The sequence below is a fragment of the Sus scrofa genome, chromosome 9 (genome assembly GCF_000003025.6).
Source record: "Sus scrofa isolate TJ Tabasco breed Duroc chromosome 9, Sscrofa11.1, whole genome shotgun sequence".
Classification (NCBI taxonomy): Eukaryota; Metazoa; Chordata; class Mammalia; order Artiodactyla; family Suidae; genus Sus; species Sus scrofa.
In genome coordinates this window covers 89,394,424-89,406,798 of record NC_010451.4, presented here as the reverse complement: position 1 = coordinate 89,406,798, position 12,375 = coordinate 89,394,424, and the positions used below count along the sequence as shown (strand labels likewise).

At 34.6% G+C, this 12,375-nt stretch overlaps 1 protein-coding gene across 5 annotated transcripts in view; it reads right to left on the bottom strand.

Annotated features, from left to right (window-relative positions):
- Positions 1–12,375, bottom strand: part of ITGB8 (integrin subunit beta 8) — a 108,457-nt gene that overhangs the window by 43,903 nt on the left and 52,179 nt on the right. For all 5 annotated transcript variants that reach the window (XM_021101903.1, XM_021101904.1, NM_001097424.1 and 2 more), the window contains 3 exon segments: positions 9,744–9,990; positions 7,115–7,280; positions 6,349–6,507 (listed from right to left, as the gene is read on the bottom strand). In XM_021101903.1, the coding sequence (XP_020957562.1) occupies positions 6,349–6,507; positions 7,115–7,280; positions 9,744–9,990 (572 nt within the window).

Below are 12,375 nucleotides of genomic sequence, written 5' to 3'. Positions count from 1 at the left end.
TGGACTTTTGTTTGGAAGGTTTTGATTACTGATTCAATTTCTGTAGTAGTAATTGTTCTGTTAAAATTATATATTTCTTCCTGATTCAGCCTTGGAAGATTGTATGTTTCTAGGAATCTATTTCTTCTAGGTTGTCCTATTTTTTGGCATTAACTGTTCATAGTATTGTCTCATGATTGTTTATATTTCTGTGATAATGGCAGTAACTTCTCTTTCATTTCTTATTTTGTGTATTTGAGTACTTTCTCTTTTTTTCTTAAAGTCATATCAATTTGGTTTATCTTTTCAGAAAACCATCTCTTGCTTTCATTGATCTTTTCTGTCTTTATTTTGTCCCTAAATTATTGATTTCCACTCTGATCTTTATTATTTCCTTCCTTCTGCTGAATTTGGGCTTTGTTATTCATTTTCTAATTCTTTTAGAGGGTATGTTAGGCTTTTTGAGATTTTCATTATTTGTTGAGGTAGGCCTGTTATCACTATAAATTTCCCTCTTAGAACTCTTTTGGTGCATCCTTTAGATTTTGGAGTATTGTGTTTCCATTTTAACTTGCTTCAAGATATTTTCTGATTTCCTCTTTGATTTATTTATTGACCATTGGTGTTTGGTAGCATGTTGTTTAGTCTTCACATGTTTGTTCTTTCCTCCTTTGTCTTCCTGTAATTGATTTTCAATTTCATGCCATCATGATAAAAAAAAAGATACTTGATATGATGTCTGTCTTCTTAAATTTGTCCTGACTTGTTTTGTTAACTGTCCTGGAGAACAGTCTATGTGCACTTGAAAGGAATGTGCATTCTACTGTTTTGGGGGTAGAATATACTGTAGATATCTCTTAAGTCCAGCTGGTCTAATGATTCATTTATTTACATTCTATTTTTATTTTTAGTTTTATTTTAAGGTTGCATCTGCAGCATATGGAACTTCCCATGCTAGAGGTTGAATGTGAGCTGTGGCTGTTGGCCTATGCCATAGTGATGCCAGATCTGAGCCATGTCTGTAACCTATGCCACAGCTTGAAGCTGCACTGGATCCTTAACCCACTGAGTAAGGCCAGGGATGGAACCCACATCCTCATGGATACAAGATTTTTTTTTTACCTGCTGAGCCACAGTAGGAACTACTTTTTTATTTTTATTTATTTACTTATTAGGGTTGCACCTGTGCCATATAATGATTCATGTAAGACTAGTGTTTCCTTGCTGATTTTCTATCTGGATTATCTCCCACTGATGTAATTGGGATGTTCATTTGCTCTACCATTATTGTGTTACTGTCAATTTCTCCCTTTATTTCTGTTAATATTTTGTGTGTGTATATATGTTTGTGTATATATACATAATATATATGTTTGGGGTGCATATATATTAATGAGTAAAGTATCTTCCCCTTGTGTTGATCTCACATTCTAAAAGAGCAAAGTTTTTTACTACACATTCCACTTTTTGTTTCTTATGTCATATTTTATATCTTCATGTTCAACCCTTAACTATTTATTTTAGTTTTGGTTGATTTTACAATTTTGATCTTTTAAATTTTGTACTAACTTATTTAAGTGGTTGCGCCACTGTCTTTACTATATATCTGCATCTACTAGTGGCATTTCCTCTTCCTACAATTTCTTATTTCTCTGTTACAGCCATTTCTTTTTCACTTGAAGAATGCCCTTTAATATTTCTTGTAAGTTTGGTTTACTATTGATTAAATCTTATAGTTTCTGCTTATCTGAGAAGCTCTTTATTTCTCTTTCAATTTTGCATGATGAATTTTCTGTATAGAGTATCCTAGATTGTAGGGTTTTATTTATTTATTTATTTCATTTTACTTTTTGTCTTTTTAGGGTCTTACCCATGGCATATGGAGGCTCCCAGGCTAGGGGTATAATTGGAGCTATAGCTGCTGGCATATGCCACAGAAACAGCAATGCCAGATCTAAGCCACGTCTGTGATCTACACTGCAACTCACAGCAACTCCATATCCTAAACCCACTGAGCAAGGCCAGGGATTGAACCCATGCCCTCATGGATGCTAGTTGAATTCGTTTCTGCTGTGCCACAATGGGAACTCTGTTTTTTAAAAAAAAAAAAAAAAAAACACTTTTTAAGTATATCTGCCATTCCCTTCTGGCCTGCAAAGTCTACTGTAAAACAGGCTGATAGCCTGCGGGTATTCTCTTGTAAGTGATTCTTTGTTTTACCTTCTGCCTTTCATATTCTCTCTTTACTTATAACAAAAAGTTGTGACAATATTAAAAAAATTTGCACACAGACTTAAAACTTTCTGGGTGCATTTTGCCTGAGTGACATAACCTTTACTTTCTTGATGGTGCATGTTCATAAAACTCTAAGGTGCTCACACTTAAAACTGATCTTATCTCTTTAATTTTAAAAAGTTGCATTTTTATGCAGTGTTAAGCCTAGAACAACAAAGTAAGAATCAGGAAATGAGGTGAAAATTTTTATTATATGCTTTAATTTACCCATATTAGAATTACTTATATTAGTCTTATAATTGCAAATCAGTAATTTCCCTGAGACTAAATAAATAAAGGAATTCTAAGAAATTAAATGATAGGAGGTGTGAAGAATCACTGACCATGAAATGATGAGGCACAGGAAAAAAAAAAAAAAGGCTCCATAAAGAAACAAACAACAAACATAAGCTACTAAATACAATTAGAAGTATGATGGGATCTTGCCTATTTACATATTTCCAGCAGGACTGAGAATCAGAGCAGTATGTGAAAATCACGTAGATAAGTGTTCACTGAATGACCTGTATGCCTCTTCCACATATTTGCTCCTTGGCCCCCTTTCATTGTTACTGGATATTCTGGTGTTATTCTTGACCTCCACCAAGGTGAAGTGAATAGTTTGTAAAATGGGCTCTGAATGAGGTTGGGAATCACCCTGGAGGAACTGGGTAGGGAGATAGAATAAAATTCTAGACCCTCAGAAATAATAACCTGTCTTCTACACCATTAACAATTTTTATACTAACATTTGCCATTTTATAAAGGATTCCTTATTTTTAAACTGTCATTATTACACATTACAAAACTACATTACTACTCAAGTTTTTCATTCTAGCAGTTGGAGAAAAAACAGGGGGAAAATGTAGTTTATTTAATATTATAACACTATTTGCCAGTGGCCATATATAAAATGTAAGGATCTTCAAATGTAAACTATTTAAAATTTTATCTTGTTTTATAATTTATATAAGCCAAATTATTTGCTTTATTTCTTCTGAAATATTGCAACTAGAAAGTTAGAGCAGAATTCACACTAAGAACTTCGATGCTATATCTCTTGTAGTTTTCCCTTGTGACATTGTGGCAGAATGGTTAAGAATACAGATTTTAATATAAGATTAACTTGACTGAGCCCCAGTTCTGTCACTTACTAACTTTTTAGCAGTCTATCCTCTCAGTCAACTTTCTTAATTTCTTCTACCCTCAATCTTTTTGGTTATAAAAGAAAGATAATTATGACTACCATGCCAAATTATAAAGATAAATTTCATACTTCATGCACTGTACTATACTCAGTATACTGATACTGTATGTAGCAACAGTGTTTTCAGTTAATAAAAACTCAAAACATGGTAGTTGTTATTATTCTGGAATTCACCTTGACCCTCATGAAATAGCTATGTGAACAAGCAATAGAACTCTGGCCTATGTAATTGAGACATGTAAAAGGTCTTTTATCAATTAATTTCCTTTTATAAATGAAGGAACCAGTCTTAGATCAAGAAGCTCAGATACTATTCAACATTACTAGTATTGGCTGCTGGAGATAAAGCCAAGAAGCCACGTGTTTGATTGCTTGTCTAGTTTATACCTTTTAAAATTCCCCTATAATGGCTGGATAGGAGAGAATGGAGGTCATTTTAAAATGAGCAGGTAAGAAGCAAAAGATTTATACAATGTGAAGAGAAACATGAGTAAGATGGGAACCATGTCTGGTCACTTATGATGGAGCATGATAATGTGAGAAAAAAGAATCTATACATGTATGTGTAACTGGGTCACCATGCTGTACTGTGGAAAATTGGCAGAACACTGTAAAGCATCTATAATGGAAAAAAATCATTATATATATATATAAATGAGCAGGTAAATATGCTTAGAGCCAGACTCATGGTAGCTTTGGATATAGGAGGTTTCAGAGCAGTAGCACATCTTGTGTATATAAACACATGGTGGAGGGATCAATCAAAATGTTTCAGCTTCTTTTGTTTAGGGCAGTGTTCCTGGCAATTAAGGGAATGAGACTTCTTAGGAAAAGTATCCCTTAAAACACAGACCTGGTATAAATGAGATAAAAATATTTTTCTCTGGTTTTAACAAACACACTACTTCTTGGTTTACATATTAGTGACATGTGGAAGGTTCATTCTTTATATAGATTAAACAGTGTTCAAGAAGACAATTAAAGGTTATGATAGTTTGTCCAAATTTCTGATGTCATAAGAGCCCAAATGCTCTGTAAAATTCCACCAGAATCATGATTTAGTCCCATAAATTTATATGGCAGGGTATGTATCTAAATGTACGAGAACATTTCTTTGCCTTAAGGAATCCTTCTTAGATGAGCAACAGCACCCTCTAAAATACAGTTATGGAGAGATGACTTCAGTGAGTTGGCAAAACTTCAAGAGAAGAATGCAATGCAATTTGAAAATAATGTGACTATTATTTTTCCTGTAAAAAAAGCTTCTCCTTGTCTGATAATAGAATAGTTCCTCTTATGTTCTCCACTCCCAGTAAATGAATTAGAACTCTATCTCAAATTAAAAGAGGTTAAAATAGAAGGAAGAAAAATAAGAAATGACTAAGTTAAAGTAGATTTATCTACCAAAATGAAATGTGGCTGAGTAGAAGATAATTAGCAAAGAGAAAGATACTAACGGAATAACTCCAAATTCTAAATTTTTAAATTCAAACTCTAGTTACTTTTTAAAATCTTTAAATGTTGCAAGACTCTAAACCAACTAAGGGTAATACACTTGCCTCTACGCTTTCAAAAAGTCTAGTATTTCAGATTAACTGCATTTAAACTATTTAAATTTCATTCATGGGAATCACACATTTCAGCATAATTATAGTGCATTTCCCAAACCGTGCATAAGGTGTCTTAGAGTATTGTAGTACACTTTCACTAGGTTACCTCCGAATATCTTGAATTTTCAAGGGAAACACAGTGATGCTTGGCATCTGTGAGGTATCCATGAGCTACTAGCTGGAGGTGGTTCACAACTTTAATATTATATTTGGCTCTGTCCTTTTGGATGATGTCATATCTTTGCAAAGCTGAGCAGCATGAAAATCAGTGCAGAACAGGAAATGAAGGTGGCTTATATATATATATCCAATCTGACTCCAAGGCTTGGGAAGTTCTCATTTTAAGTTATTTACTAAAAATAATATATACATACTTATATTTATATATTGATGATTTATTTGTATTATTTTTTTAAACTGGCTACTAAATTTTTAGGACATAAATAGTTATGTTATTGGGCCTATCTTCTTAATTAATAGAAATGTCAGGCTGGTGTTTATTTTTCCTTCCAGGGAAAAAATTACTGAGATAGTAGGTACCACAATCTAAGAAAGTTTGAAAGCTTTTATTCTAACATGTGCATGTATGTATAAATAGGGGTCAGTGTCACAAATAAATAATACGTTACGCAATTGATTTTGTACATGTACCATAGCTAATGCTGGGAAAGATATGGTTCTAGGAGATTGTATTTAAATATATGATTTACAGCTGAAACTAACCCTCAGGAAGCAATCCAGATGTGCACTGATTATAAAAAAATAGACCCTGAATAAAGATAAAACTAAAATATTGAAAGCTGGCCTAGTTTTACTCCTTTTTTGCCCCCTAGTCTCTACTTAGATTTACCCATTGTACTATGAGGATTCCTCAGACCAAATACACTCCCCTTAACAATCCCTAGCATATTTTTCAATACCAACCCCTGTAGAACTAATTTATTTATGTAAGACAAAGGTATATGTATATACTCTTTTCAAGGTCCTTCAGTTGCATAAAAAGTAAGCTCTTCTATCACTTTTATTTTCATAAATTATAGAGTGCTTTGGAGGACATCAGAAGTCAGCTACTAGATATTATCAAAGCATTTCAGCCTTATATTTTATTGATTGGAATTTATAGATTGTATTGTTTCATAGTTTCTTTATCATGGCTAATCTTGACTCTACATCATGTTTCTTTAGGTAATTTCTTGGTATAAAAACAGCTGAATTGCCAATTTAAACTTACACTGTAACCAAAAGAGTTCTAACTCTAAGAGGCTATTGCTTTATTACCATGCTTGTTGATCTGATGTAGACGTTGTTTTTCAGATGGCAGTTTCCGTCATTTGGCACCACTATGCCAGCCAATTTGCTGTCAAGAGCAAGATGAGATGTCTGATCTGTCATCACCAGCAGCAGTCTTTTAGCTTCTTTTCGCCATCCAATATGACTCTTAAAATAAACATGGAATTAGATCTTGTACAATAACATAGATCTCTCATGTAGCCTTTATCCCAAGTAAACATTGAATTTAAGTTAACAAAAATTAAGCCAGGCTAGAATAATGTGCATAAATTCAATATCTTTCATAAATAGCATTAACTTTCATTTGTATATCCTCTTTTTTTTTTTTTTTTCTTCCCACTACAGCCATTTGATTACACTAGTTCGTGACTAGAGATTTCTAGTGTTCCTTCAGAGGAAAAACAAGCCAGGTTTACAAAGTGCAGACTACCCAGTGTGATGTGAGTAGGACAAGCTATTCCTGGTTCTTCCTTGGAAAGTGGTGAGTGAAAAGAGCAGCCCTTTTTGGAAAGGATTTTCCAAATGCACAAATTATTCTTGCCCTTTTATCTTTTCCTATTTATAACCCTCTCCCAATTTAGCTCCTCTGTCCTGAACACATACCAAAATGAATAATATGGGTGACAAATAAGAGATAGAAGAAGAATGTATTCTTTTATGCTATGTTTTCACTACATAAATCAAAGAGAAGAATCCTAAATTCTTGGGGAATTTTGCATCAGAGCAAAGACTCAATGATGTGAAAACTTCTTACCTCACAGACAGCTGCCTGAAGCATAGCATCAAAACCTCCTTCAGGTGTATCTATATTTCCAGAAATCTTCTGTCTGTGAACTGCTTTTTCAAACTCAGTGATATTCTCCGTCAAAGACAGCACATGAATATAGCCGTGGGGAGGCATACAGTCCAAGTTGTAGTCACTATATAGGTTAAGAAGAAATGCAAATTCTGTTTTGCTATGCTTCCTTAAAGGATTCAAAATATTACTCATAGGAAAATTATGTGGGGAGCTCCTGCTGTGGTGCAGCATATCAACGGCATCTTGGGAGCTGCCAAGTTGTGGTTTCGATCCTTGGCCCAGCACAGTGGGTTGGGGATCCAGCGTTGCCACAGCTGTGGCTTAGGTCACGACTATGGATCTGATCTGATCCCTGGCCTGGGAGCCCTGTGTGCGGTGGGGCAGTCAAAAAAAAGAAAGACCAAGGAAATTTTATTAAAGAAAACCTGTATTTCATAAACTCAGGGGGAACCAATAGGTGAATATTCCTTTGCAAGTAGGAATATAATGGCTTGGTGTTCAAAACATAAAGAACATCAAATAAGTTTCTTTAATGTAGGACACCTAAGGGCTTTTATTATGCTAACGAGCACTATTACTTTTTAAGAGGAGATAAAATTTGCAGTGATTTCCTATCACATTTGTCCATGGAACAGCTGAAAAACACTTTTGGGGAAATATATTTAAGAATTTAGTTAAAATGTTATACTATTTTTGGATATTTTAAAATATGCTAATTTTTAAAGTGATGCTTGGTGTGGAATTATTGATGAACAGTCAAAATTCATTGAAATTGTTTTGAGAATTCCATGATGCCCCCAAAGTGAGAATCATTCCTCAGATGCATCTGCATTCAGGGAGAAGGTGCATGAAGCTCCATAGGGAGATGCCTCAGTCTTGTTCCACTACAACAGATAGCAGAGTTGTTTTGATAAATTGGAGTATACACTGTGAAGTGATCTGGGCAATTTATGGAAGTAGGAAAGGAGATGTTAAAATGAGTCGTTTCATTAACAAAGAGCACTGAATACATTTATATTTCTCTTTGAAAATTCAATAGGCTAAGTAGAGTATTGAGTGAGAAATTCATATTTTATTTTTTAAATTTTTTTCTTTTTGAGTTCAATTTTTTTAAAAAAATTTTTAATTGTTATTTCCCCAATACAATTTTTTTTTTCTACTGTACAGCATGGTGACCCAGTTACACATACATGTACACATTCTTTTTTCTTACATTATCATGCTCCACCATGAGGGACTAGACATAGTTCCCAGTGCTACACAGCAGGATCTCATTGCTAATCCATTCCAAAGGCAATAGTTTGCATCCATTAACCCCAGGCTCCCAATCCACCCCACTCATATTCGAAAGGTCTGTTTTCCTTTTGTAGTTGGGCGTATGATATTTAGAATCAGCCTTCCCAAATGATAAGAAAAATGGTTCTTTCCAGCAAACAAATTCTCATCTTTTGACCTATCTACCTTCCCTGTACTAGCTGAGCTTTCTCTGAAATCACATTATAAGTCAGTGTTAATTATAAACCCAGTAACAATACAGTAATGGAGATATAGATGCAATACTGGCAAAATAAGTACTTTAAATACTTTAAATTTGATAAAACTTAATTCCAGCAAATTTGGAGCAATCAAAAAAGGGAAATATAGAATTTTCAAGGAATTTTTATATATGGTAGCCTGATTATTGGAGGTTTATTCCAAATTACTAATGTTATTTGTGCTTTATTTAATAAAAACTAAGGGAATAATATTTGAAATAGTATAAAATAAAAAGTCCCCCTTCAATCTCAGAAGTTTTCAGGTAAGAGCATGCTTCCTCTATAAATATTTTCATTTCTCATTTAATTAAAACAAAAATGTACAATTTAGTAAGTCCTTATGTTAAAAACGAAATGCAATTTTATAAGAAAAAAATTGCTTAAGTTCTCCTGCTGACTCAGTTTATTTTTTTAAATGCTTATATTAATACATGCAGAGGCAAGATACAAATAATTATAAGCATCAGTTAAAAGGGAAACAGCCTGGCTCCACACTCAGGATTTGAGTTGTGGTCAGAAGAGGCGAGCTCCTCTCTGGTGTGTGCGAGCCAGCTGGAGCACTCAGTGGCAGGAGGCTTTCAGGAATGGCGAGGAAAGGGCCAGAAGTGGGGGGTGGGAGATGGGAGGAGTGGGTGAAGAAGGTCAAAAGTAACAAACTTCCATTTATAAAATAAATAAGTCATGGGGATGTAATATACAGCATGGTAGCTATAGTTAATAATAGCATTAAGAAATCCACATCAGGAGTTCCCGTCGTGGCTCAGTGGTTAACGAATCTGACTAGGAACCATGAGGTTGCAGGTTTGATCCCTGGCCTTGCTCAGTGGGTTAAGGATCCGGAGTTGCTGTGAGCTGTGGTGTAGGTTGCAGAAGTGGCTCGGATTCTGCGTTGCTGTGGTTCTGGCATAGGCCGGCAACTCCAGCTCCAATTAGACCCCTAACCTGGGAACCTCCATATGCCACAGGAGCAACCCTGGAAAAGGCAAAAAGACCAAAAAAAAAAAAAAAAAAAGAAAGAAAGAAAGAAATCCACATCAAATATTATATACCTGCATTGATTATGAATTCTTTCTGGATGGATACTAATATATGGTGAAACTGTTTTATCAACATATGAGCCAAATCCAAGGCGGAAGTCACGGGAGAAAAATGCCATTTTTCTAGATAAATCATTTCCAACTGTATTTAATTTTTCAATGTTATTATGCATTGATGCTGAGACATCAACCAGATAATAAAGATCCACAGGATATTTCTTCAGAGGATGGATTTTCAGCATAAAATTGGCTTTAGCACCTAGTTTAAAAAAAGACAAACATCATGTAGTATTCATTTTAAACATCTCAGGATAAGCTATCAATAAATGTCACATTTTAAATATTGAACAGTTTTCACAAATTTTGCATAAGGACTAGAATTAGGAATATTCTGGAATAATTTTAAAGCAATTTGAAACCATACCAATTTAGTAGTCTCCAATTTGTACACCACATTTCTCATAATTCTAAAGGGCTGATAGAAATAATAGCAAATAGACCAGCTCAGATAGGGAATATCATTATCATCATATGGTAGTGTCTAGTAAAGCACAGCACAAAACAGCAACCAGCATTCTGTTATAAGAGAGAGAAGGTGGCTATGTATATTAGATTTGAAGACAGCAGATTTTTTCATAAGAAAAATTACATTGTATTAAGATACAGGTATAAACTCATTCTTTTGGGTTAAGATACATTTACATATGAGATGTGAAAACTCTGTTACTGAGAAGTACATCAAGCTATTCAAAATAATTACTACCTCATCATAAATTAATTGAGTCTTCCTAATAGTTGTAAGAAGAAATGATACAGTCTAAAGAATGATAGCCAGCAGTGACACACTGAGGACCTAGGCAATGTAGAGGACTATATCTGTCCAATGCTTAATGGGTGCTAGATAAACATATGTTGAAAAGGTACTGCAGAGGCAAAGGAAATGGATGAGAAGAGAGGGTCACCATAGGAGAATTGTTGGAGCCTCCAAAAGACAACTGTCTTTGCAATACATTTTAGTTCTCTGTCCATTATCACTGGATACAGGGATCTATATCCCTGTATACAGGGTATAACACCCCACAGAAATAGTAGTTTTGTATTTAACTTTTTAAAGTACATGGTAAAAAGTTACCAGTTTTAATATAGGCAATTTGTGAATTTTACTTTTTTAAACAATGAAGCAAATGCTTTGTAAGTCATTAATTGTACGTGGGGAATATTTTGAGTGGAAACATTTTGTGATAAACATAATTTGTATACATAATTTTTAGCATGATCTCCATATTAGAGGAATCCTATAATTTATCAAATCATATTTTCAGTCTTTCAGAATGATAGAGTCTGTTAGACATGGCCATATCTATGAGAAATAGAAATGGAGCATATAGGAGAGTGTATTTTATGTGGAGGAGCTTGAATTTTAATGTGTGACTTAGCACTTAATTTTTTTAACTGGTTGACTTGGACATATTATGGCTGAAGGCCTTGAGCCCTGGACACATGGTATTTTCATCTTAATGAATCATTTCAGCTTATGATGGCTCTGTCTAAAGATGAATGGTTGTCTGTTTTTATGGAGTCATTGAAAAACACTTGAAATATTCAACATATTGTGTGAGCTGTTATATTGTTAGTTAGTTATATAAGAAAACAGGTGGAGTCTACATGGTATCAATAAAAGCACAGTCTTTGGAGGCCTAAGCTACTCAGGGAGCTTAAACCAATTTTAGCCACACGGAGGCCTTCAACATTTATCAGCTACTCATAGTCTCACAAGCAAATCCTAGTCTCAACCAACCTCAGCAAAGAAGAGGGCTGTTAGGAAGCCCTGCCAAATAGTCAAGATTAGAGGATGTACACTGCTGTAGTTTGATTTTGGATTATATAGATGCTGGCCTTAGCACCATGTACCTGGCATTAACACATGCACTTGGGTCAGCTGAAGACCTTGGCATGGGCTGACTCCTCAGTAAACTAAGTTTTCATTAAAGGAGAAAAGGTTGTTTTCCATCATTGCTGGAGGGAATAAATGTTGCTACTTTAAAACTACAAGGTACTTGAGTATTCTGTAAGGTTCTTGCTTTAAGTGGTCAGCTGAAGGGTGGCAGCCCTAGATAGGCTGACTCCAAACCCACCCTGCTTGTTAAGGAGGAAACTGACAGGATCAAACTTGGATTGCCACATTTTGCCCATGAGCTTGAGAAACTCCTCACAATATGCTCTCAAATTGACTTTGGATTGGATAATTATAGATGAGGAGGGAAAAACCTCCTGAAAGCAGTAGAAACACATTTTCAGAGGAATATGGATACTATGTCCCTATATGAAATTCCCATTTAGTTCACACCGGGGTGCCACCAACACTGGGCTCAAAGGGAAGATGATATTATGAGGTTTTAAATATATTGAATGAGAAAGAAACACATCTAAAAATAAGACAGTATCTGTGGCCATCACCACTGTGATGTTATCAATTTCAGCAGCAATGTCTTAAATGCTCCTCTGAGAGAAGGGCTATGTGGAGATGGATTCTCTTAGTGGATAAGAGCTACTATGTGAAGTAATCTATATAAAATATTTACCGCAGTATTTGGTACACAGTAAATATATAGATATTAGTAAGCATCACCATTACCGTTACTAG